Source organism: Labeo rohita, chromosome 6 (genome assembly GCF_022985175.1).
Source record: "Labeo rohita strain BAU-BD-2019 chromosome 6, IGBB_LRoh.1.0, whole genome shotgun sequence".
NCBI lineage: Eukaryota > Metazoa > Chordata > Actinopteri > Cypriniformes > Cyprinidae > Labeo > Labeo rohita.
The window spans coordinates 12,777,308-12,801,605 of NC_066874.1; the positions used below are offsets into that span (position 1 = coordinate 12,777,308).

The 24,298-nt window shown below is 35.5% G+C and overlaps 1 protein-coding gene across 6 annotated transcripts; it reads left to right on the forward strand.

The window, feature by feature from the left end:
* Positions 1 to 128: 128 nt before the first annotated feature.
* Positions 129 to 22,516, forward strand: ten1 (TEN1 subunit of CST complex). Of its 6 annotated transcripts, none has more exons than XR_007827967.1 (6): positions 129 to 326; positions 4,120 to 4,277; positions 4,446 to 4,611; positions 14,141 to 14,533; positions 20,913 to 20,998; positions 21,189 to 22,516. XR_007827967.1 is itself a non-coding variant. In XM_051113184.1 (4 exons), the coding sequence occupies exons 1-4, from the start codon at positions 238 to 240 to the stop codon at positions 14,226 to 14,228; spliced, it is 501 nt and encodes a 166-aa protein (XP_050969141.1). In that variant the 5' UTR covers positions 129 to 237; the 3' UTR covers positions 14,229 to 14,712. The 6 variants fall into 6 exon arrangements, 1 of the variants encoding a protein (XP_050969141.1); XR_007827970.1 differs by lacking the exon at positions 20,913 to 20,998 and having other exon boundaries at positions 21,189 to 21,267; positions 21,371 to 22,516; XR_007827971.1 differs by lacking the exon at positions 20,913 to 20,998 and having other exon boundaries at positions 21,189 to 21,267; positions 21,489 to 22,516.
* The last annotated feature ends 1,782 nt before the right edge of the window (positions 22,517 to 24,298 follow it).

The following is a 24,298-nucleotide window of genomic DNA, read 5'->3' on the forward strand; positions in this document are numbered from 1 at the left end:
TAATAAAAACAATTATGATGTAAATAAAACATAAGCAAATGAATAAATCAACACACTGATGCTTAGCTAGTTTATTAAATGTATGTGGAAGTGCGCCAGAGCCAGCTATTTCTTCCTGGTGACGTGTCACGTGACTCTGTGGCATGGCGCTGTTGTTTTAATGTGCAGAGTATCTACAATACTATTAATTTCTAATAACCCAAGCGTCTATATGCATGGTTAAAATAAATATTTGAAATGCTGCCTCCTCCAGCCGTGTTTCACTTCCTCTGGGAGATCAGTACAGACCTGGTGAAAGATGGAGCGTCAGTGCGAACGTATGGCAGGTCGGTCCACTTGTTAAAGTTGTCAAAGATGTTTAGGTGCGATTTTTATTAATTTAACCCCACAATACCTTTAAATGTATAATCTAGTCAGAGAACTGCTGCGAGTATCCGTATTTATTACTGATAGAAAATAGCTTTAATCCCAGCGTAGCAGGGTAAATTTGGAGTGACCTTTCTTAATGTTCATGTAAAACTGATAGCAAATCATTGATATGTCGAAAATGCTGTTTATGAAATATGTCTGAATGTTTTTTGTTTTGTTTTGTTTTTGTTTGTTTGTTTTAGTGCCAGTATACATATGTTAGGGTAACCAGATTTCTGAAATGAAAATCAGGAGCATTTCCTATCTTAGTGGTCAAAATATTTAATTCTTGTTATAACTTGTTATTATCTATGAATTAAAAATGGGAATTGATGTGGGTTTTATATGCTATTGTTATAACTAATAATTATCATGATGTTTGTGGTTTTATCTGACCCTGACTGATTTTAATTTACCAAAAATAAAAAAAAGCATACAGAAAATATTATTATAACCAGAATTTGTAAAAAATAAAATAAAATAAATAAATAAATAAATTGAAAAAAAAAAAAAGTTATTCAGACTTGTTTGCAGTGTATTTGTGGGGTGTTTTAAACGTGCTTTAAACGTGCTTTAAAAAGAGGACATTTCTGGGGACAGTACACAAAAAAACAACAACAACAAAACATGCGGATCTTCAATCATCCTAACATATGCGTTTGCTGTGCTTGTATTTCAACGCATTTCAATCAGAACAGGTGAGGGGAACTATCACTTTGCAACAGTTATTTAAATTGGCTTTATTTTGCATTTTTGGAGATTCCCCAGAGGTTATAGCCAGCTCACTAGATGACTATTTAAATTCTATACAAAAATAAGCTCCAAACACTGCAGCACCTACACACTTAATATATTAGCCTTGAGCCTCAAGTCACAACATTACAAAGTTTTATTTAAAGCAAAAAAAAATTTGACAAATGTGCAAGACTGTGTACTTAATGGCTTTAATAAAAAAAATAATATAAATATTTACGCTTCAGACTGCATTTAATAATTATGTAATTGTTTATAGGTCTGCTTTAAACAGTGAATATATATATATATATATATAACAGATTATTATGCTGTTGCTAGTAAAGTATGTAATGTGTTAAATGTTTTTAGTTTTTCCTTCCTGTGTCAGGGCAGACCAGACAGAAGCTACCTACATTTCCAGTGAATTAAATGCCAGGTTCGGACACCCTGTTATAGCCCATTTGAAGTTTAATAATGCCATTAGGCTGTTTTGCGATTCCTGTTATTCCATCCTCAAATTTAATTACAGTACTAATGATAATTAAGACATATGTTATACTATTTAAGATACTTTAAATTTCATAAAACATTTTGCACACATGCTTCTAAATAGATTTTATAGTTTGCAAATATTTTTACTTGCAAATGTAATTGAAATGTTTGCACTGTCGAGCCCCACACTGTAAAAAACAAAAAACACAAATTAAGTCAATTTAAAATAATTTGTTACCCTGCAGCCTTACAATTTTAAGTTCAGTCAACTCAAATAAGTTTAGTCAACTTGAAATGTTAAGTTATACTAAGTGAAAACTTAGATATTTGAGTTGACTAAACAAACAATTTGGTTTGTTAAACTTAAAGGCTGAGCTTGTTACCCAGCTGCCTTAAAATTTTAAGTTGAATGAACTCAAATATGTAAGTTGTCATTTAGTACTTCTTAACATTTCAAGTTGACTAAACCATATCACCCTGCAGCCCAAGACTGGTTGCCCACTGAAGCTAAGCAGAGTTGAGCCTGGTCAATACCTGGATGGGAGACCTCCTGGGAAAACAAGGTTGCTGCTGGAAGAGATGTTAGTGAGGCCAGCAGGGGGTGCTCACCCTGTGGTTTGTGTGGGTCGTAATGCCCCAGTGTAGTGATGGGGACACTATACTGTCAAAGAGCACCGTCCTTCTGATGAGACGTTAAACCAAGGCCCTGACTCTCTGTGATCATTAAAAATCCCAGGATGTCCTTTGAAAAAGAGTAGGGGTGTAACCCCAGCATCCTGGCAAAATATGCTCATTGGCCTCTGACCATCATGGCCTCCTATTCATCCCCATATTCTCATTGGCTTCATCACTCACATCTCCTCTCCACCAATAAGCTGGTGTGTGGTAGGCATTCTGGCGCAATATGGCTGCCGTCGCATCATCCAGGTGGATGCTGCGCACTGGTGGTGGTTGAGGAGATTCCCCCTTCAATGTAAACTGCTTTGAGTGCCCAGAAAAGCGCTATATAAATGTAAGGAATTATTGTAAACATTTTTTGAGTTGACTGAACTTAAAATTTTAAGGCAGCCGGGTAACAACTTATTTTAAGTTGAATCAACAAATTGTTTTTTACAGTGCAGTTGACTTCTCTAGGAAACATTTTGCACCATTATCAGTTTGGTTATAAAGCCAGTTGACTCCCACATGTAATTAGTAAGCATTTGGATAGTACATAATCTATTTTTACTAGAGTTTTATTCATGGATTTTTATTTTTATTTATTTTTTCTTTTTTTGCATTTAATAGACTACCATACATCCCGATATACTGTTGTTAAAATTTGCTGGACTTAAAGATAAACTTGTTTATTATTTTATTTACATTATTTTCTGAGAAATAAAACACTTTGTGTGAAAGTTAAAAATACTCTGTATGTCAAATAATATGCATGTCAAACAACATCCTGTTGGGCTCCACAAGGCTGTGTGAGAGATTCCGTGTTTTCTTACATGTTTTTATTGACACCTTCAGTGGCAATTACGTGAGAGGTTATACATATCTGCAGGATGTACTGTATATTTCAACATAGCTTCAACATACCTGATATTCATTCATGTTTATTTTGTTCTATGACTGCTATAACATAGTAAATCAGAAGAGACGATTAGTTCATGCTGCCGCTTGAACAATAGAGGCAGATACAGCAATCTGTTATGCAACATTTTAATGTGTTTTTAGAGCCCATTTAATGTTTGGATTTTGTGATATAATTAACAGAATTTGAAATCTAAGAATTTGTTTCTTATCAAATATAGGGATGGTAAGATTCACTAATTCACATGCACCAATTTAGTGCATTGACATAAGATAATAATGCGATACATCGATTTAAAAAAGTGTGCATCAGATACAAGTTTGCTTGTGTCTGGCGATGCATTGTTTCTAGCCTATTTGCATTGCAAAAACTATTTTATTTAGGGCTCCAGACTGTGACTAAAGGGGTCGCATTTGCGACCAAAAATATTAATTTGTGAGTAATATATTTGATCGCCGCTGGTGACTGTATAAATTATACTATACAAATACAAACAATATATTATATTATAATTGGGTGCAATCAAATTAAGGTTAAATTAAATTAAAAATTTGTTTTTCCTGGTTTCCTGTTTCCCCTTCTTCTTCCTGATGTTTCTCTTATTCCTTTTTTCCAGTGTTCATTGTCAAGTCCTTTCTGTTTGTTGTTGTAATGTAGGTGAGAGTAGTTCTGTTTCCTTCTTTCTGAGTTTCATGCACTTTTGTTCCTTGTTATAATATTATTAAACTAGTGCATTTGGATGAAACTCTTCTAAAGTCTTTTTGCAATTCCCAAGTAAATACTGATGAATTATTTTTTATCAAAATATTGTCTTTATTATTTGACATTTAATCATCATTTATCTATTTCTTTAACCTGGAAAAAAATATCAAAAACTAAATGTAGCTTGTGTTCATCTTTCCATCTAGACTTATAAGTTATGAGCCAGAAGGTCCCAAAGCCATTCTAAGTGGTCAGCAGTCTTCTGCACAGTGCCATGTGTCTGTACAAACAACACTTGTTGAACCATTCCAGCCTACACTTGGAGCTCAGTATTTTGTTCTTGGTGAAATTGAAAAGACTGATGGTGAGTTTGAGTAAGACGTACAGCAATATAAATAAACCACAGCTGCAGCCTGCTATGAGCCTAAATCTACTATCATTTTGATTGTGTTTGTATTCAGAATGTGTTTTTTCCCTGTTGTTTTTTTTTTTTTTTTTTTTAACCAGAATTTTGTGTTGATTCTTCTTCTAGGATTAAGTGGAGCTGTACTGCATGCTCGCGCTTTGAGTAGTGTTGATGGCGTAGACCTCACACTATTGCAAAAGGCCATTATGGAACAGAGATGTTTCTTTAAGGAGAGAATGCCTGAGATGAATATGCAAACTCCAAACTGTGAAAAAGGAAAAACCTGTAAAATGTGATTATTTGAGGGAAAAAAATTCTTTGTTGTGTTGTTGTGTTTACAATTTGAGAGTATATGACTTTGTGTCAACTTCTCAAAAGCGTAGGATTGTAATATTTACAGAAAGTAGATGTGAATCAAGGTTTTTTTTTGTTTGTTTGTTTGTTTGTTTGTTTACATTTAGCTAATGATTATCATTAGTTAACTGTGAAAATAAATCTAGTTTTACATTTTTGGAAATAAATAAGTAAAATATGCTGTGTTTATAGCAGAGGTGAATAGCTCTTCAGTTATATATTTTGTTGCTGTATACTGTGTGGTATTTGTTCCAAACTTGATGACACACCCTGTGTATAATGAATGTTAAGTACAAGTTAAAAACTATACCACTTAAGTTTTTTTATTTAAAAAAACCAAAACAAAACACATTTTTCAATATTACAAAAATCCATTACAGTGTGTGCTGCTGCTGCTGCTTACTAAAATGCCTTGCATATGCCTGTAAATAATATATTTGATACCACTCTTGCATTATGTGTTGTTGATTTAATTTAGTAAAACACTGAGTAAATGTAACAAAAAAGAACAGAGGTCATTAATTGCATTTTAATTATTTTCAATTATTCTTAACAGTAGTTTCAGAAAGAACAGAGAATGTTAAAGGCATAAATAAAAGTTTAATGACTTTGAATCAGAAATTGCACTTCTGGCCCATCATACCAAGGAAATAAAAAAGGCTAATTTATTTTCCATACTTGTTTTCTGATAAATATTTCTTGCATTCTGTGTGATACAACATTCCGCCCCATTACATACTGTATAAAATGAAGTAAACATAAGCATCTCAGCAGTTGCGATTTTTAAATGAGTCTAAGATTAATCTAATTTCATAAATGTGGTTAAATTGGTAGATTTTATAGCACCTGAGATTTACAATATGTTGTATTACAAGTACAGTATAGATCAGATTAAATTAAACTATTTTCATCTCAAGTTTAAAAAGCTTTTTGTTGTATAAACATTTATTGTTATACATGATGTGCAGATTCCACTTATTTTTTTATCTTAAATATATATTGAATCAATGCAACCACTAAACACTCGCAATATATAAACTGGAGCAGAGCTTTACTGTTTTTGTGTGTAATAGATATTACAGTATTATTATAACCAAGAAGAATTAAGTCAACAGTGCAGAAACTTAAATGAATTACACGTGTTTTATACCAGTGAGACTGTGAGTGGCTATTTATGACTAAAATATGAGGAAGAATAGGCAGAATCTTTTGAGGAAGCAGGAAGCATTGGAAGACCTGATAGTGGGTCTGTCTTACAACGAGCCAAAGCCTGCTTGTAGTTGACCTTCTCCTTTGTGATGGGGTCAGTCAGCTCCTTTCCATAGTTGATCTCTTCCTGAAGCTCTCTCATCATTGTGCTGTCAATCATCTTAGAGCTGACAGCATCCACAATGTTAACTCTTCCTGCTTTATTGGGGTTGACCAACCCACCTGTCAGAAATTGTGCTTCCATGTATCTCATGGCATTCTCTTTGGGCATCCACCCTTTCTGTACTGCCTCTCCGACTGACAGACGTTCTTTGGTCATAGGGTCCTCAACTCCAGTGAAAGCCTTTTGAGCATTTAATAACCGTTGTAGTTGACTTGACTCAATCAGACCTCGATCAGCTGCTTTTTGGACAGAATATCTTATGCTGTTGCTGATGTCCACAATGCCACCAGTGGCTGCCTGTGCTTCAAGCAGTTTTTGGGCAGTGTTGGTGTCAATCATCTTTCGATCCATGGCACTGCGGACATTAAGGCATGAATCAGTGTGTACATCATACACACCACAGATAGGGAACTCTTCATTAAGCTGTTGAGTTGGTTGGCTGGTAACTGGGGTGTACTGCCGAGATTTTGTTTCACCAGCTACAAGAAGAGCAAACTCTGAGATTGGCATTTTGCCATCCTTGTACTGTTGTAGTTGGTATTTAGTCACTCTGCCTTCTTTTAGTGCATTATTGATAGAGTACTGTTTGCCACTCTTACGATCTTGCAAAACGGATATCTCACCATCAGGTCCCCTTGTGGTGATTTCCTCCCAGTCACACTCTAGTTCCTGTAGTTGTATGTACTGGTTGCGATCAATGAAGCCTTGCATGTGGGCATCATATGGTGACATGTCTTTACCAGTGTTAGGGTCCAAGATGCTGATCTTAGTAGAAACATTGACTTCTTTAGTGCGAGTGTCTGAGGGATCCTCCTTCCTCACACTGTTCTTTAGTTCCCTGATTATGTTATCTCGCTTATGAATTTTGTCCTTCTCATCCAGGATCTCCCTTTCTAGCCTCTGAACATCTGATTCCATTTTAATGCTTTTTTGCCTGTTCATTTGATTTCTTTCACTCATCAGCCTAGACTGCTGGTGGAATGAGATGCTGATGTTTTGTCTTTCAGATTCCAAAGTTCTCAGCTCTCTCTGGATGTTTTCTTTTTCTCTTTGCAGCTTGTCCCGATCATGAATCAAGTTGGTCTCCTCCAGGGACGTGGTAGATCTTTTGCTTGCTTGTCGCTGAAGTCTCTCTTCTAGACGGTGGATTTCATCCTCAAGGTCTCGTCTGGCATTTTTCTTCTGAAGTAACTGTTCTCTAAGGTGAGACCGTTCTGCTTCCACAGCCTGATCTTTCTCTACGCGAACAATGTCTTTATAGATGGTCTTCTCAACGGACTTCTCTCGCTGCAAGATTTCTATCTCCAGTGTCAATTTCCTGATGTCTCTCGTTAAACGCATAATGTCACTGCTCTCCTTATCCATATCTGTTCGAAGACCATTGGTCAGTTTATCTAGTTTTGGATCCCTCTCAACTTTCAGAACTTCCTCTATGACTATGTTCTCCTCAATAGGAGGTGGGGCAGTTTCTAGCTCATGGATTCTGGATTTAATTTGTCTCAACTCAGTTTCCACTTGGATCTTTCTTTGCCTTTCATCACTGCTTCTGATGGTTATTTCCTTGTCCTCTAGGAGTGCTCTCATTTGCTGCACCTCTAACTCAAATTTTCTCCGATTTTTCACTTCTTCATCTAGACTCCTACCTAGCCTGTCATGATCAAGGATCTGCCTTGGGTCCTTTTGTAGACGCACCACCTCTTGCACTACTACTTTTTCCTCTGGTTTTTGTCTCTCAAGCTGAATGTATTTATTTTGAAGCTCAAACACCATTTCCTCTATAGTTCTGCGCCTTTGAGTTTCCTCACGGACCTCTCTCCTGAGACGATCTGCCTCCTTCTCAAGAAGTGGGTCATCAACATACTTAGTTACATCTTTAGTGACAATCTTGGTCTCAACCTTTGACTTTTCAGCCTTCCATTCATCCCTGTCTTTTCTAAGACGGATAACCTCATCCTGCAAAGTACTATAGTTTTTTTGCAGGGAATATACTTGATCAGAGAGCCTCTGTATTTCTTTTACATTCTCTGGACTTCTTTCCTCTTTTACAACCTCCTGAACTACTTCCTTGTACTCAATTTTGGGTTTCTGTGCATATAGCACTCCAAGCTCTGTTTTGACAAGGCTAATTTGTCTCTCAAAGTCTGAGAACTGTCTGCTATTGTCCTGAAGCTCCCTTCTCAAGCGTTGCATCTCTGCCTCTGTCTCAGGGGCCACCCTGAAGTTCTCACTTATAATTTCTTTGACTTCCACTTTGGGCTTCATCTGTTGTATTTGGACATGGTGCAACTGAAGGTTACTAAGCGCAGTCATGAGACTTTTGTTCTCATTTCTCACTTCTTCTATTGTAGTAAGAAGATCTTTAGACTCAGTTATAAGTCCAGGGTCCCGGTCGACCCTTTTCACCTCCTTGGTGACAACTTTTGGCTCTAAGGTTGGGATGAGCCGCTCAAGAGAATCAATCTGGCTCCTGGTTTGGGAGATTTCTCTTTTCAGTGATTTGCTCCTTTCACCTTCATCTGAGATGGCCATCTCAAATGTCCTAACTGACTTCAACATTTCTGGATCTTTTTTCAGTGTTACTACTTCCTTTTGCACCACTCTCTCTTTTATGTTTTGCTTCTTTTGCTCCCACATTCTCATCTCTGTTTGCAGGTAAGCCATTTCTTGATCTTTAACTTTAAGTTCACTTCTCAATTTGCTTATGTTTTCACGAATGTTTGAGGCTTCTAAATCCAACTGAGGGTCTTTCTCTACCTCTGTCACTTCCCTTGTCACTAGCTTGGGCTTGGTGTTCTTAAGTTCACTTTCTAGGCTAGTGATCTTTCTGGTCAGTACCTCAATCTCACTTTGTGTTTTGGTGCGTTTCAGTGCTTCTTCGTGAATCTTCTTTTGAAAGTCCTGCACACTGGCCTCAAGTTTTGGGTCACGGTAATACTGCAGAACCTCCTTCTCCTCCACTCGCTCTACTCCTCTTCGATTCTTCAGAGATAAATACCTGCTCTTGATGGTGCTTAGGCTATTCTCTGCACTGGTACGTTTTGCAATTTCCTCCTTTAATTCTTTCTGGAGAACCTCATTGTCCTCAGCGGCTTTTTGTTGCATCTGTTGTTGTTGTACAGCATTTACTTTTACCACATTCTATGTAAATGGAGAAAAGACAAGTTAATATTTCAGAGATGATTAGTTTGAGCACTTTACATGGATGATTTACTTTTCACAACAAAGATTTTAATATAACAGGTGATCTCTTCTGATCAGTGGTAGATTTTGAAAAATATTGAACATTTTGCACCTCAGCCATGATGGACTTTGCTAAGTTCATCTGGTTGAGCAATTGTTGACTCTCAGCGGCTGTCTCAGCATAATGGTTTGTAATATCCTTTTCCTGTAGTACAACAATAAAAAGAATTAAGTACAGTATTTAATTGATATTAGGAATTTTATGTCATGTTTTACATTTCAGATATCTCACCTGTTTTGCAACAGAGCTAGCTAGGGTGGAGGTGTGAAGTCTTTTAGCATCTGTCGCAGGTATATCATCAAGAGTAGCTTTGTACTTCTCACAATTCATCTCATATTCCTATGCGAAATAAATGAAATATAAAATTTCGTAACATGGTTTAAGCAAAAAAAAAAAAAAAGTAACATTAAAGTCTTTTCACAGTTTTAATATAACAGTGTTGTAGTGCAATGGTAAAATAAAAATTAATCTAAGATTACAAGATTAAAGTAATATTTTGAAAAAAAAGTCAGACAATTATGAAATTAAAGTCAAAGTATTGTAAGAATATAAATAAATTACAAAAATAAAGTCGTAGCAATACAAAATTAACATTGTAAAATTTCAAGAATAAAGTAGTATATTGTGTGAATAAAGTTAATTAATGTGAAAATCCAACCTACTCTGCCAAAACGTCTGTGGCATCCAACCTTAATAATACCCGTTCTTGACAACTTTGATGAACGTTTTTGATCCACTTCAAATGTTATATATATACACACACATATATATATATATATATATATATATAATTTTAAAAATAGACGTTTTCTGTGGAGTAGGTGGTGAAATTTTCACACTTGTTAACTTTATTCATGCATTATATACTTTATTCACAAAATATTACAATGATAAGCCTTGTATTGCTGTGAATTGTCTTGTAGTTCTGACTTTATTTTTAAAATACTACGACTTTAATCTTATAATGCTAGAATTTTATTCTCAGAATAATACCACTAATCTCATAATGCTACAACTTCATTCTCAAAATATTACAACTTTAATCTCATATCAATATGACTTTATTCTCGTAATTTTGACCTTATTCTCAAAATATAATCTCTTAATCTCAGATTTATTTATTTATTTGTTTATTTATTTATCTATCTATTGTCTCCCAATAAAATGCTGTTGTAGTTTTACCCCCATGTAAATAAAAATGTAAATTTGGTGTGTAATTCCGGATAAAGACAATTACTGTAGCACAAATATTTAACTTACTTTGAGAACATTCTGTAGATCCTTTGAAAGATCAACGACCCTATCCATGTCATCGCCTTTCCTATGTATGTCCTCTGTCACCCTCTTTTGAGTTAAAGAAAACCACATTAAGAATTGTACTTTTTTTTCTATCATTTATTTTATATAATCTGATATAGTCTACAAATCTAACCTTCTGAGAGTTCTGCTTTGCATTAACTTGAGACAAATCATCTGTGGGGTTAATCTTGTTGTTAGGTAGATTATGTAAGAAGGAGCTCAGTGATTGGCTCACATTCTGGAAGTCCTGGTGTTTTGTGTTAGCCTCTTGCAAAAGTCTCTCTCTAAGGAAATATAAAGAATTTTTTTTAAGATAGGACAGTAGTTCAGACAGAAAGCAAGGTAGGAGAGAGAGATGGGATCAGAAAAGGTCCACGAGCCAGGACTCGATATGCACCAGCGCTTTATGTTGGCACACTGCCCACGAGACTATTTTTTTTCAGCTCGTTATCACAGAGAAGTCAGAGATTCAATTTAGATTCAATTTTTAGCATGAGTGTAACTCACCTTTCATTGAGCTGGTTGCTCACATTGGCATATCGGCTTTGAAGATTCTTCACTTCTGCTTCCTGTCTGCGTATATCAGGACAATACTCCTGGTAACCCTGCTGAAGTGAACTGCTTAGCTTCTTAAGTGCCTCTAGGTCCTCGCTAAGCTTTTGCATCTCACTTTGAGCTCCAGCAACATCTTTTCTCAAACCCTGGATGAAAGACAGGAAATTTCGTTATTATGCATATGATTCGAGTAGTTGTTATGCACAGTAGCATTACTTGAAATGCCACGGCACAGAACAAATTATATATAAAAAAATTATATACACCCATCGCTGTGGTTATGTAACGCAGGAAAGTGGGACAAAAAGGACATGAACTAGTGATGAGAATGCATTCTACTAAACCAAAAATGAAGTCTTTACATGAATCTCCTGTGTACGGGTTTGAATGACATTAGTTTTGTCTGGGATGGCACCATCATCACTAAGCTGTTTTTCAAATCCTGAGATAGTGCTGTCCATCTTCTTGAGCTGTCTCTCCAATGCCAAAGAAGCATTTGCTCTAATGTTAAAAAGAGAGAACAGAGTTGCAACATCTAGAATTCTATCATTTCCTATATTAATAATTTGAAGTTATACATACTTCTTTTTGTACAGATCAATGAGAGCAGCCAGACTGTCTTGCTTGTTTTTGGCATCAGTGAGTTTTTGAGGTAGAGTGGAAGAGGTTGGCCCATTAGAGTCCTTTAAAAGTAGAGGTTCCAGGTCCTTTTGGGCTGCAGCCCTCTGTTTTTCCAGCTGCTGGAGAGCTGCAGTTGTTCTCTGTTTAGAGAACAAGTATTGTTAAACATGGTGCTCTTGATCCACTGACAGTTTTTCCAAAAACCATTGCTTAGGAACAGTGGTTCTTCTTGAATGTTTGCTTTGTATGACACATCCATTTCAGGTCTTGGAGTCTCTACTAATGAGCTGACCTAAATCAGATGTGTTTAATTGAACAGGGTTGAAAACCACTGATTTAGAGATTTAGGTTGTTGACCATAATTTTTAACCATTCAGTTATCAGTAAAGTCATTATCAGCATAATCAATAACCTAGTTGACAGTCAGTAGCTCATTCTGGCACTTTGTGTTATGTGACACTATAAACCTAAAGTAAGGCAGTTTAATTTAATTAGATATCTAAAGCATGTCTCACCTCTTGCTCCTTCAGACGTTTAGCGAGGTCTGTGGCAGGGTCACTGCGGTTCAGTGGGGCTCTTAGACTGCTCAGAGTGTCCATCTCAACTTGAGCTAGATCTTTATCCATTTGGTTTAGGCGGCTAGCTAGCTCTACAGCTTTGGAGTTCTCCTCAGCTCTTGGAGCAGGGACTAAAAACAAAATATGACACTGATTTATTATCTTAAAGGTAAATTCAGTGCTTATTTGTGACAAGCACTTCCTACTTTTTTATGAGCACCACATACTTTTTGTGATCACCTCTTTCAAATGGGCTACTGTGTATTTTCAGAATAACCAGAATTTATAACTAGGTGATCTAAACCTGACAAGAAAACACTTGTAACAGTTTTTTTTTGGGAGTGAGGAAATTCAATTTTTATTATTTTCCATATTTTACACATATCATCATCAGAACTGGGTTGTGTTTCAAACAAACATTTGCAAATAGCATTACAAAGTTGTGTGGCTGGAACTACAGCTTTCAACATTTGATTAGAAGGATATTTTCCTGTCAGCATGATTTAATCATGCTTAGCATGACTTAGATCATGCTTTGGAAAAAATACTACGTAGTACAATCTATACAGTCCTATACAGTCCAATCTATACAGTACAAATAGCAGTCCTCAGATGTCGCATTCATTTTTTTACACCAATGATGATGGGATGATGCAAAAAAGTTCCATTTTGCATACTATTCTACAATGAATTATTTTGTAATATACACATAATTATGTGTAATGTGTTTGCACTAATAATTTTATCAAAAATAAGTATACACTTCAGTAGCAGAAGGTTAAGGGCTATTTAAATTCATGCACTAGATGGCAGAGTGTGTTGTTTTACATAGTGTATAGTACGTAATTTGGAACACAATCTAACATTTCAGCAATAAAAATACAAACCGGTGTAGACAGGCTTTAATGAGTTCTTAAATTACCTGGAGCCTGTGAAACAGAGGCCTTTGATGGTTGATTGTTCAGCGAAGTTCTCAAAGCAGTCCGCCTTTTCTTTAGATCTTCCAACTCTTTGCCCAGCCTGCTCGTACAAACACAAATTATTATTAGTTATTGGTCTCTGAAGGCTTTACTCACTAGACATAAGCATACATTTTTTAGTGCCAGTGGGCAGATAGTGTCATGCCACAAAGCATCTCTTAAACCAGAATCCGTTGATAGACTTGTGTTTCTTACTGAAATCTCTGAAACACTTTCATAATTTACCACAGTTGCACAGTGTTAAATGTAGTATGTGAATTACATTGCAAGAATCAGCTGTCAGAATGCACATTTTTAACCCATTTTGCACTGTTTTTAATATTGTTTCACGAGTTTGCCTGCCCATCCAGTCCTGATGGGCAATGGTAAACAAACTTGGCTTACTGTCCTTAATGGAGGCTTGAACCCGAGGCTCGGCTAGAGCGCCGAGTTCAACCCCCCATTGCGCTATTCTAGAGGGAGAATAACAGAAATAGAGGAGGAGAAGGGGAGGTGGAGGGATGCCGGAAGAACTGAGGCTGGGATGGTGCAATGAGAGCTGCTTATATAGGCTCGTAATGATGATTGACAGGACTGAATGATTAGGCTCCTCCCAAACCTATGTTTGGAACTTCATTACATTTACATGTGTTAATTTAATAGACATTTAATGTGTAAAATAAAAACGTGTAAATTTAATAAAAAGCAAGTGGTCACTACTTCTATAGTTTGACAGTGCTTGGAAACAACAGCTGTTCTATCCTTTTTTTTTTGTTTTTTTTTTTTTTTTTTTTTTTTAATCAAAGTTTAGATGTATTGCCCAGACTTTATTCTGAGTATAAAAATAATTTTTTTTCTTACAGGTCAACTCTGTTGATGGCATCAGGATCAGGTGGAGGAAACATAAAGCAAACTCCAGGAAATTTTTTGATTGTCCCATCATTGGACTGAACCTCCCAGTTGTCAATGTCTGTGTTGGACTTCAGATTAAACAGCTCTCCTCTGTTCAATGAAGCCTGAGAAGAATCCCATTGATTAGCAAATTAATAGAAGAATATAAAATTAGTAACCAAAGCTTTGCATGTTAGAAAAAAAAATCTTTACATTTTAATAACACAAAAATAACATTATATTTTTTTTCTAGAGATTCTAACCTTGGGAGTTTTCCAGTCACACAGAGACTCAACCGTGGTAGTTCTGCTTGGAGGAGTGCGACGAAGCTTTAGTGGTGTGATAGAGGTGCTTCGCTTTCTCAGGTCAGCCAATACCTGCTCATTGCGCTGTAAAGGCCTTTCCTCACCCTGCAGACACACAGAACACAATACTGACACGTACAGATCGTATTTATTTTTATATACATTGGCTTGGAACTGGACAGAAACTTGACATGTACTGTAAATACTTTTTTTATTATTATTATTTAAAATGTATTAATTAGTTTAAAATGTGATTTCACCTCAAGCTGCATCTGAATTTCAGTGCTGGTTTTGCCATTGAGTGCTTTGGCATCAACAGTGGAGCCAAGCTTAGATAAAGATTCGGACAAGGTATCTGCATCCAGTTGGTACTGTTGAGAAGAACCCAAACTTGATTATGCATTATAAATTAACAGAATGTTTATAACTAAATGTGTTTAACAAAAATGATGGATCCATCTATTTGCCCCACCTACCCTTTTGTACTCCTCTATATTGTCCAGATGTGTTTCCTGACAGATGCAAAGATTCAGAAACTTCTGCCATTCATTCCTCACAGTGTCTCTCTGGGACTGGACACACAAATAGCACATCAGAGCTCAGCTTTAATTGCTCAGCTCATATTTAATTGCTGAACACATCAGTTAATTAACTGTAATTAGTCAGCTACATTCAATTCCACTTATTTATCAACAGCATAAAATAACAAATCCAATATCACATAGACAACATGGCTGGAGTTAGCCCACTGTCCAAAGTGTCACATAATAAAGTTACCTGAACAGTGCTGGCAGCAGGATGTTTCAGCTCAACCAGTCGGTCTCCATCATCCTGTAATTTGTTGACCTCACTTTCATGGGACAGCAGACTGTTATTCTTGAAGTTCTGCAAAAAGACAAGAGACCAAAGGGCTAATATAATGGGGGGTTTTTTTTGGCTGTTGCCACTTTTGCAGTTAACCAAATAATTATCAAAAACACCCATTATCGCTTGCCTAATGATCATTGCTGTCCTAATGTTAAATGTTTATTAAAAAAAGAAAAAAGCTAACAATTTGAAGAAAAAAGGGTAAATTGCAACCCCATTGTCATCAAGATTTCTTCAACTTTTTTGAAGCCCTTTCATGAATTCAAATTATTTGTGGACCAAACATTGCAAGGCATTACAAATAAAAGACGTTGGTTTTGCTACATTTTCTATCATCTTCCCAATCCCACACTAAAACAAAAAAGCTTTTGTACAGTGCCTATAATCATCCCTTTTAATTTTGCAGGGTTTTGAGAGAGAGAGAAAAAAAAAGAATCTCATGGTGACGAGGAACCAATGAGGATAAGTGTACAAAAGTAATTCCAGAACGTTAAGTTTTTCATGGAATTCCATAGGCAATCATCAACAAAAGGAGACAATGGGGCACCACAGTGGCGCTCCAAAAAACTTAATAAGGAGGCTGCCAAGACACTTTCATCACAAGTTTTCACTACGTCATAGTAAATCTTGATTTTAGTTTTTATTGCCAAAAGATAAGAGCAACAAATACAGCAAAAACTGTAAGCTGTCATCCACTCAGTTGTGTAGCGTGACTGTTGCAAAAAGGAAATAACTAGTTTGATACTTAAAGCATGGCGCTGCTTGCTTGATCTTGTGCTATCAGTGGCTCATATGGGTAGTAGTTACACTGGTTTATGATTACATAGCTATGATTACACAGGTTTTTCAGAGCTGCACTCTTCCATTGATTTGCACAGCTCAATTCATATTTTTTAATAGTATTTAGCTCCTAACTTAAAACAGGTTGTGTGACTAAGAGGAATGATTACCTAAAATGTACGGTCACACTTTATTTTAAGGTCCAATTCAGGGTATTAACAAACTATTAACTATGACTTTTGCCTTAATAATCTCCTAATTTGCTGCTTATTAGTAGTTAGTCCTCACTTAACTAGTTGTTAAGTTTAGGTATTGGGTAGGACTAGGGATGTAGAATAGGGTCATGCAGAATATGTGCTTTATAAGTACTAATAAACAGCCAATATGCTAGTAATATGCATGCTAACAAGTTGCTAGTTAACAGTGTGAATTAGTCCCTATACTAAAGTGTTACCAAATGTACATTTGCATGCAGGAGCGAGGTACTTTATCTTTAATGCATATACCTCTCAATTAACCCTCCATGTGCCAATTTTAGGTTGCCAACCCCTTTGCTAATGCGTTTAGAAATACAGTATTTTACTACATGATTCTAAAATGGTTGATGACCACTGATTTATAATAGGAAGCACTGAAAAAACTTATGACTCATACCCTTATGACCTTCTGACATGTTTTATAACTGTACACCAAAGCATCAAGGAGACACAGCCTCACGTCCATTTTGGCATTTTTGACATAATAGTCTAAAGATGATCTGAGCCAAATTTGACATACCATCTAGGAGTTTCCTGCAAGCGGTTTTATGACTTACCATAAACTCATGAATGGAAGAAGAAGAAAAAGAGGAAAAAGGAGAAGAAGAAATCTAACACTTACATAAGATGCCTATGTACCTGCAGTGCTTGGCCTCTAATAAAATAAAATACATCAAGAAAAACTGTCTATCTATCAAGATAGATCACTGTGGCAAAAGAGGAGTATGCAGAAGTAGACCACTGTATCTATATTTTTTCACCAGCTAACAGTCACACCATCACACTGTTTGGACTTTGTTTGCAGTTAGTTGTCATGGTCACTGATTTGAGTTCTTTATTATGTTCAGGTGTGTCTTGTTAATTATCTTCATTTGGTCTGTGTATTTAAGTTCCTGTCTGACCAGTTTGAGTATTGTTAATGTCTATGTGTGTAACCAGCCTTAAAGGATCAGCAATTTATGCAAGTTTATTTTCTCTTGCAACATCAGTAAAGTTAACAATCTAACAATAACAAATACCTGTTTTTAATTCTCTTATGGGACTAAATAATAAATACATTTAAATGGTGTTGTATGTATGTGTGTGTATATTACTGTCCAAAAATCTTAGGCCACTAGTAATAATCCAGGAAGATAGAAAGATAGAAATAACTGGCTATACATACATTTTAATTTTATGTATTTTGTGATTCATAGCAGAGCTTTTAGGTGTCCGTCATACTCTTTGTGTATTTAGAGAAATGGGAAATATAATTCTGTAATAAGAAAATATTCATAATGCAGTTTTGTTTTTGAATAATTTTCTTCCAGGTCCCCGGACTATTAAGATGGACCCCAAGTACCCCAGTTTGAGAAACGTTGTTCTGTAGATATATCTGTCATTCAGTCCACTCCATTATGCAAATCATGTAGCTCACCTCATACTGTCTGCGGATATCAGCATGGTCAACCATCTGATCACTCCAGTCCTGTTTAAGGATCTTGTTCTGCTCCTCCCTCATGTATGCCACCTCCTTCTCACAGTCTTGCATGTAGTCATACAGGCTGTTAAGATAGTGACGTCTCCATTTTGAGTTATCCTGTAAACATTAAAAATGCTAAATGAGATTTTTCCCCCATTCTCTCTGTTCTTATTATAACTCACTGTACATTTCTGGCACCAACAGTATCTCTTACAATTTAAAGAGGCATGACAAATCATCCATGTATCAGTGATACATAATACATAATAATTTCTTACCAGCAGATTGGCATATTGCTTCTTGATGGCATTATATTCCTCCTGGAATGACATGAGAGATTTTAAGTTTTATGAATAAAGGGTTAGTTAACCAAAAAATAAAAATCTCTCATCAATTACTCACCCTCATGTGAAAGACATGTTCAAACACAAATGAAAAATAATTTAATGAAATCTGAGAGATTTTAATGAAAGTGTCCACTGAAAATCAACAAAATTAAATTAAAACTTTGATGCTTCGAAATGTTAATATGTCAATACAAGTTTAAAATAAATATGTTAATCATATAACACAATCTTATAAATCATATCAAACCTCCAGAAGGTTTGGATTAAACTGTTTGGTTCATATGCATTATTTTTACATTGTCTTTATGAACTTTTTGAAGCATCAAAGTTTTGGTTTTGTGGAAAGACAGAAATGTCTCAGGTTTCATTACAGTTATCTTCATCTGTGTTTTGAAGAATTAGAATTAAAGCATTAGAATGATATGAGGTGAGTAACTGATAATGAGGAATGCAAGTCTTGGTAACAAACATACAAAAAGGTGCCTAATTGATGGGATTTCTTTTTTTTTTTTAAGCTCACCTGGGAGCTGGTTGATCCAGGGGATAGCTGGTTGTTGTAAGACTCAATCTCCTTATGAAGGATGTTATGAGCTGCAATCTGCTTCTTCAGGTCAGCCAGAGTGGGGCCATACTCCTCTTTGCTCGCCTCTTTCTGTAATATTCCGAATGATTAAGAAATACTAATTAATCAACACACGCATATACACATACACTTTTGTGTGTGTACTGTGTATCTATATACTCTTGCAGCAAATAATTAAATAATATGGGAGACAGGGATGTGTTGCGACACTTAACATTTACAGGTGTGTTTGTTTTGGGTTTTTTTTACCTTGAGCTATTCAGATTTTGAGATTTTTTTTCCCCACATTTATCTGCTATAAATTAAAGAAATCTACAGCTTGTATACAAACTGTACAAAGTGTGTTGTTGTTACAACCTGATATACTACCAGTTGTAACAACAGTACAAAACATGGACTTCAGTTTAACTTTTGTATTAATTTATTATAGAGATCATCCACTCCATGTATTTTCACTAATTGGATCACTAAAGATGCTTTCGAGACCTGCTAAAGAGGCATTTTTCTCACAAATTTCAATTTCATCAATGTAAGGGTTAGGGTTATTTTTGTGTTATTATTAATGTGTGTTAATATGACAATTACTTTTTTCTTTGTGTGCATATTTATGTGTTTTCTGACCTGCTTTTGGTTCAGCACCAAAGCCCAGTTGATTCTCGGCTGTAGTTCCACCTCATTCAGTGGCTCATACAGCTCTCGGTAAAGGGAGCAGTCTTTCAGCCAGCGTTCATGAAGACGACTCACACTGATTAGTGGAAAAAATACAAATAATTTATGAAGCTTGTGGAAATCATCACAATTAATGTTAGTTTTTAATATAATCATAAAGATGAGACAGAAGATACACTGTACAACCCTGTTAGCTCAGTTTCGATGTGACTTAACAACCAGACTATTAGGGTGTGAAGGATTCCTATTGTGTCACTCACTCATTCTCTATTTCTCCAGCCTGAGGATGTTTCATTTTTTTGGCTTTGTCCATATCCAGAAATAGATCTTTTAGAAGCCCCTCTGCTCGGCCTAAGAGGTCTGCATTTTCCTTCTGATGTTGTAATTTCCTATTATTTTTCTCATGGTCAGCATCCTGAGCAAAGGGGGCAGGAGGGGTATTTATATTTATATGCCATTTACTAACATATACATACATATATATAAACATAATAGAATTTGTTGTCTTACAATGACCAGCAGCTCTTCGGCTCGCAGTACATCTTTTTCAACAGTGTCTGCATTCTTCTGCATACGTGCAATCAGCAAGGCCAGGTTACTCACCTGTGTTCTGCCAGTTCAAAATTAAGAGTTAGTATGACAATGTGTAAAAGATACTCAAGTGCAAAATACAGAAAAATTAGCTGTAAGTAAAGCCTGTTAGATTTGAAGTTGTACAGTTTTGATTAGACAGAGAACATTTTTCTGTAGCTCACAATGTCAAAAGAGTATGGTCAGCAAAACTGTTTCAGGCATATAATATAATTGCATGTGGCATAGTTTCACAGAGGTCTAAGAACACTCACTTGATGTTCACATGATAGTTCAAGAGTCCCAAAACATACCTGAGGGGGTCCATAGAGAAATTACGATATACATGTTAAATACATTGTAACTATGAACTAATCATCTGTTAAGCGGATGATATATATATATATATATATATATATATATACACCTCAGTGGGATACCAAGTGAAATTACTCATTATCCCACTTTATTTGATCACCACCCCTGATTTATTAGCTAATTTGTGGATATTAGTTATATCCAGTCAGTTAAGCTGCTTTGTTACATCATGATTTTACATAATCATCAACCAAATTTTGTGTGCCATTCTGAATAAATACTAGTTCCATGCTGTCAGATAAAATTGTAATTTTATCTCTTCCCCATCATGCCATGTTAGTCCAGAATGTTTCATCATTGTACCTATCTAAGAATGCAAACAATGCCACACCACCCTCCACACACCTGTTCTCTCAACATCTCTTCACCCGCCCATACATCCACCTATTTTAGACAAGCTTCTAAGATAGAGACAGGCCACTGACAGCCTGCGAAAGTGTATAGAGCAGAACTTGCTGCACTGAAAACATCTGATCAAAAGAAACCTATTGAGTAATTCCTTTAACATGTCCATGTGTTTAAACAGAAACAGTTGTTTTCACGGATTCCTCTAAACCAACACACAGGACGACAATGATCTCATATTGTAGCAAAACGTAATTTCATAAAAATGTAAGTCAGTGACTTTAGGAAAAAGAACGATTAATATACAAAAGGAAAATCATGAAAGTTTAAAGTAAGTCAGCTGTAATCTAAACATTGGTTTAGTTCATGAAGTTAACCAGCAGAAGATCACTGCTGACATTGTTGGATGCTCTTAGCTGAGTTCTGAAGAATTCATAATTTTTTTGTTCCATTTCAGCTCACACCAAATTCCATTATGGGTCAGATAAAGGACACATCCAAAATGTGTACTGCTGGGGTGCCTACAGGATGTCCAGGTAGGGAAATACTGAATTACATAATACATAGCGCATACAATTACTAAAACGTAACAATTTTTCTGAATGGTTCTGATGTCTACTTTTATCTATTCTATTTTAGAACTTATAAAATATTTGTTTCTTTCTGCCTTCTACAACATTTTACTAGAACTATATTGTGTTTGTCTTTAAAATGTCACGTTTGCATGACCGTGTCGAAACAATGGACCAACACCCAGCAGCCTAGTGGAGGAACAAGAACGTCAGCCCTTACAGGAACTGAGCTTAGGCAGCCAGGACACTCCTTACACTTTTCATTTTTTAAAATCTGGTTTTATTGAGAGACCCTGATTACTGCATGTTTACACAACATGTTAACACCTTTATTTAGCTGTTCAGTTGTATCTATATGCATTAATCAGATTTGACTAGTGGTGTGTTCTGATCTCTATACAACAATTCTGACTTCTAAGAACATGCTTACAGGTGAACAAGGATGACATATATTTTATATATATAATTAACAAAATAAATAGATGGTACTGATTTTATATTATACAAAGTCAATAAAATGTTCCTATTAAGTAGAGCAGACAGGGAGCTCAATTTGGAATGAAATTCAAATTGTAATTCTAAATTTGAACATTTGAACATGACTGATGTGGTTAAATAAGCTGTTTATATAAAATAAACATTGCATGCACAAAAATGTGCATTAGAGATTTAGAATATGGTGGCCTGATGTCCAGAAATCCATAACCACACGATTTTATTCCAGATTTTATAACTGTTAAATTAATGTACTATGTTTTTTTTTTGTTTTTTTTAAGATATGCATTTTCTGTTTCATGTCTCTGTTCTTCATCAACCCTGAACAAACCATAATAATTCCAACTTGTGTTTGGAAAGCAAAGGTTATATTGTAACCAAAACAATCTAGGCCAACAGAACTGGTTATTCTTTCTTGTTTCCATTTCCTTGTAAAATGTAAAATGAGAATAAAATATCACTGACCAAGAAACCAATTTTATCCACAAATTGGTTGTTGTAGGCCCCAGCAAATAAAATTTCTAAAAAATTACAGATCACTTCTTGATTGTAAAGGGTTAACCATTACAGATTTCAGATCTAATGTTCCCAGGAAAACAGAGTCAACCATCTTTACACCTTCACTGGGCTCTGATTACCCGAGTCTGTCTAAAACTGATCTCAGACCTGTCTGGCAACAGAACAGACCCAAAACAGCCTAGAGGATAAAATAACCAACAGCACTTACTTGCTTATCTTGGAATCATCTTTCACCGTGCTTTCTTTCTTCTTGAACATCCTAAGAGTTGGAGTGAGGTGAGATTCACCTTCTCTGCTGCAGTTTGTGAATCGGTCTCACTTCTATCCTTTACCTCCACAAGCTTCTCTGTACACACTTTTTGCCTTTCTAGAACTGTCATACAGTGGTGAAGTAAAGCTGTTCTTCTGTCTCCACTCCGCCCTGAGTAACAGGTGTTGGGCAACACCCAGACCACCTCCTTTTGCAGGACCGGGTGGACCAGTTTCACCTTCCCATTTTTTTCAGCCACACATACACATTTACACATATCTCTATCATTCATCTGTTGTTTTTTTTTTTTTTCATCTAGCCCAGTTGATAGTAATTAAAAGTTATAGCAAAGAAATATGTCACAACATTAACAATAAGCCCAAAATTAGATTGTGACTAATAAGTCACTCTAATCTTCTCTGAATTATAATTATTTAGTATTTAGTTTATTAAAATTGACCCAGTTTTGTTAGACATGTTGCACTGTTGAAGAATTATTTTTATTAACAGTAGTTCATTATAACCACAAGTTCATATTATTTTCATGACACTGTCCTTTTTAAGACTTGCTAGCTTTTTAAATGCATAGAATCTGTGAATGTAAGATGGTGTGGAATGTTGTTGGGTCACTTTCTCTCAGGGCCGTGGTAGTTAGCCCACATTTCTAACATGTAGAGTCACATGGTAGGGTGTGACAGAGATTCAGGTGTAATGTCTTGCCCTAGTCACTCCCTCTTTCTCTCTACCACCCTTACCCATGTAATTCATTTCCTTTTTTTTTTTTTTTGTATTTCCTCATTTATTTGCTACAAACTTTGTATTTTGATTTTTTGTCTTAATGTACAACTTACCTCTAAATTGTGATCAATGTCAAAGAGTACTGTTGTCATAACTTGTAATAGTACTTGCATTGGGTGGGTTTTAACACTAATAAAATATGGACATCAGTTTAAATTTTGAACAAAAATTTATTGTCAATCAAATTTCCCAAGCATTTTAATTTAATAATTCTAAATAACAGGAAATATTTAATTCTAAAATAGCAAACAACCACAAATAAATATATCACAGACAAAACTACACTAACAAAAACACTTTTTTTGTGCATTCATTGTGGGCACATTTCCTGTCTGGTCAGCCATGATATTTCATGATATATATATATATATTCAGGTGGAAGTTTTGAGTAAATGTTATCAAATGAATTACATTAACCTGAAGCCAGAAATTAAATGTTGATTTTTCTGTACCTACTTATCTTCCCCAGTCTCGTCAACCTTTTTTGGGATGGTGGTAGTCATGTATGATAGTGATTTCATCCCAGTATATATTTTTAAAAGTGGTTACACTGACGGTGTTACAAATCACCCAGTCTCCCTTATTATTATTTTTTTCTTTCTTTGGTTAAATAGTTTAACACCATATGTAGCTTCTCAATTAATTTGACGTTGTAAAAACTTAACTCTACTGTATAATTATACAATCATTAGAAAACGTTTGAAGTAATTTGAACTGATTTCAAATTACATAAAACATGTCATGTCCACTAATCAGATTTTCTCTATATATCAGTATTTGTCTCTGAATCTATATACTGCCCCTGCCATATTACAGTCCTTGTACACTTTGAAAATCATGAGTGATGTTCCATACAACTTGACACTTACAAAAAAAAAAACCCACACACACACACACAAAAAAACAACTGTTAAGGAGTGGCTGGGACGAGGG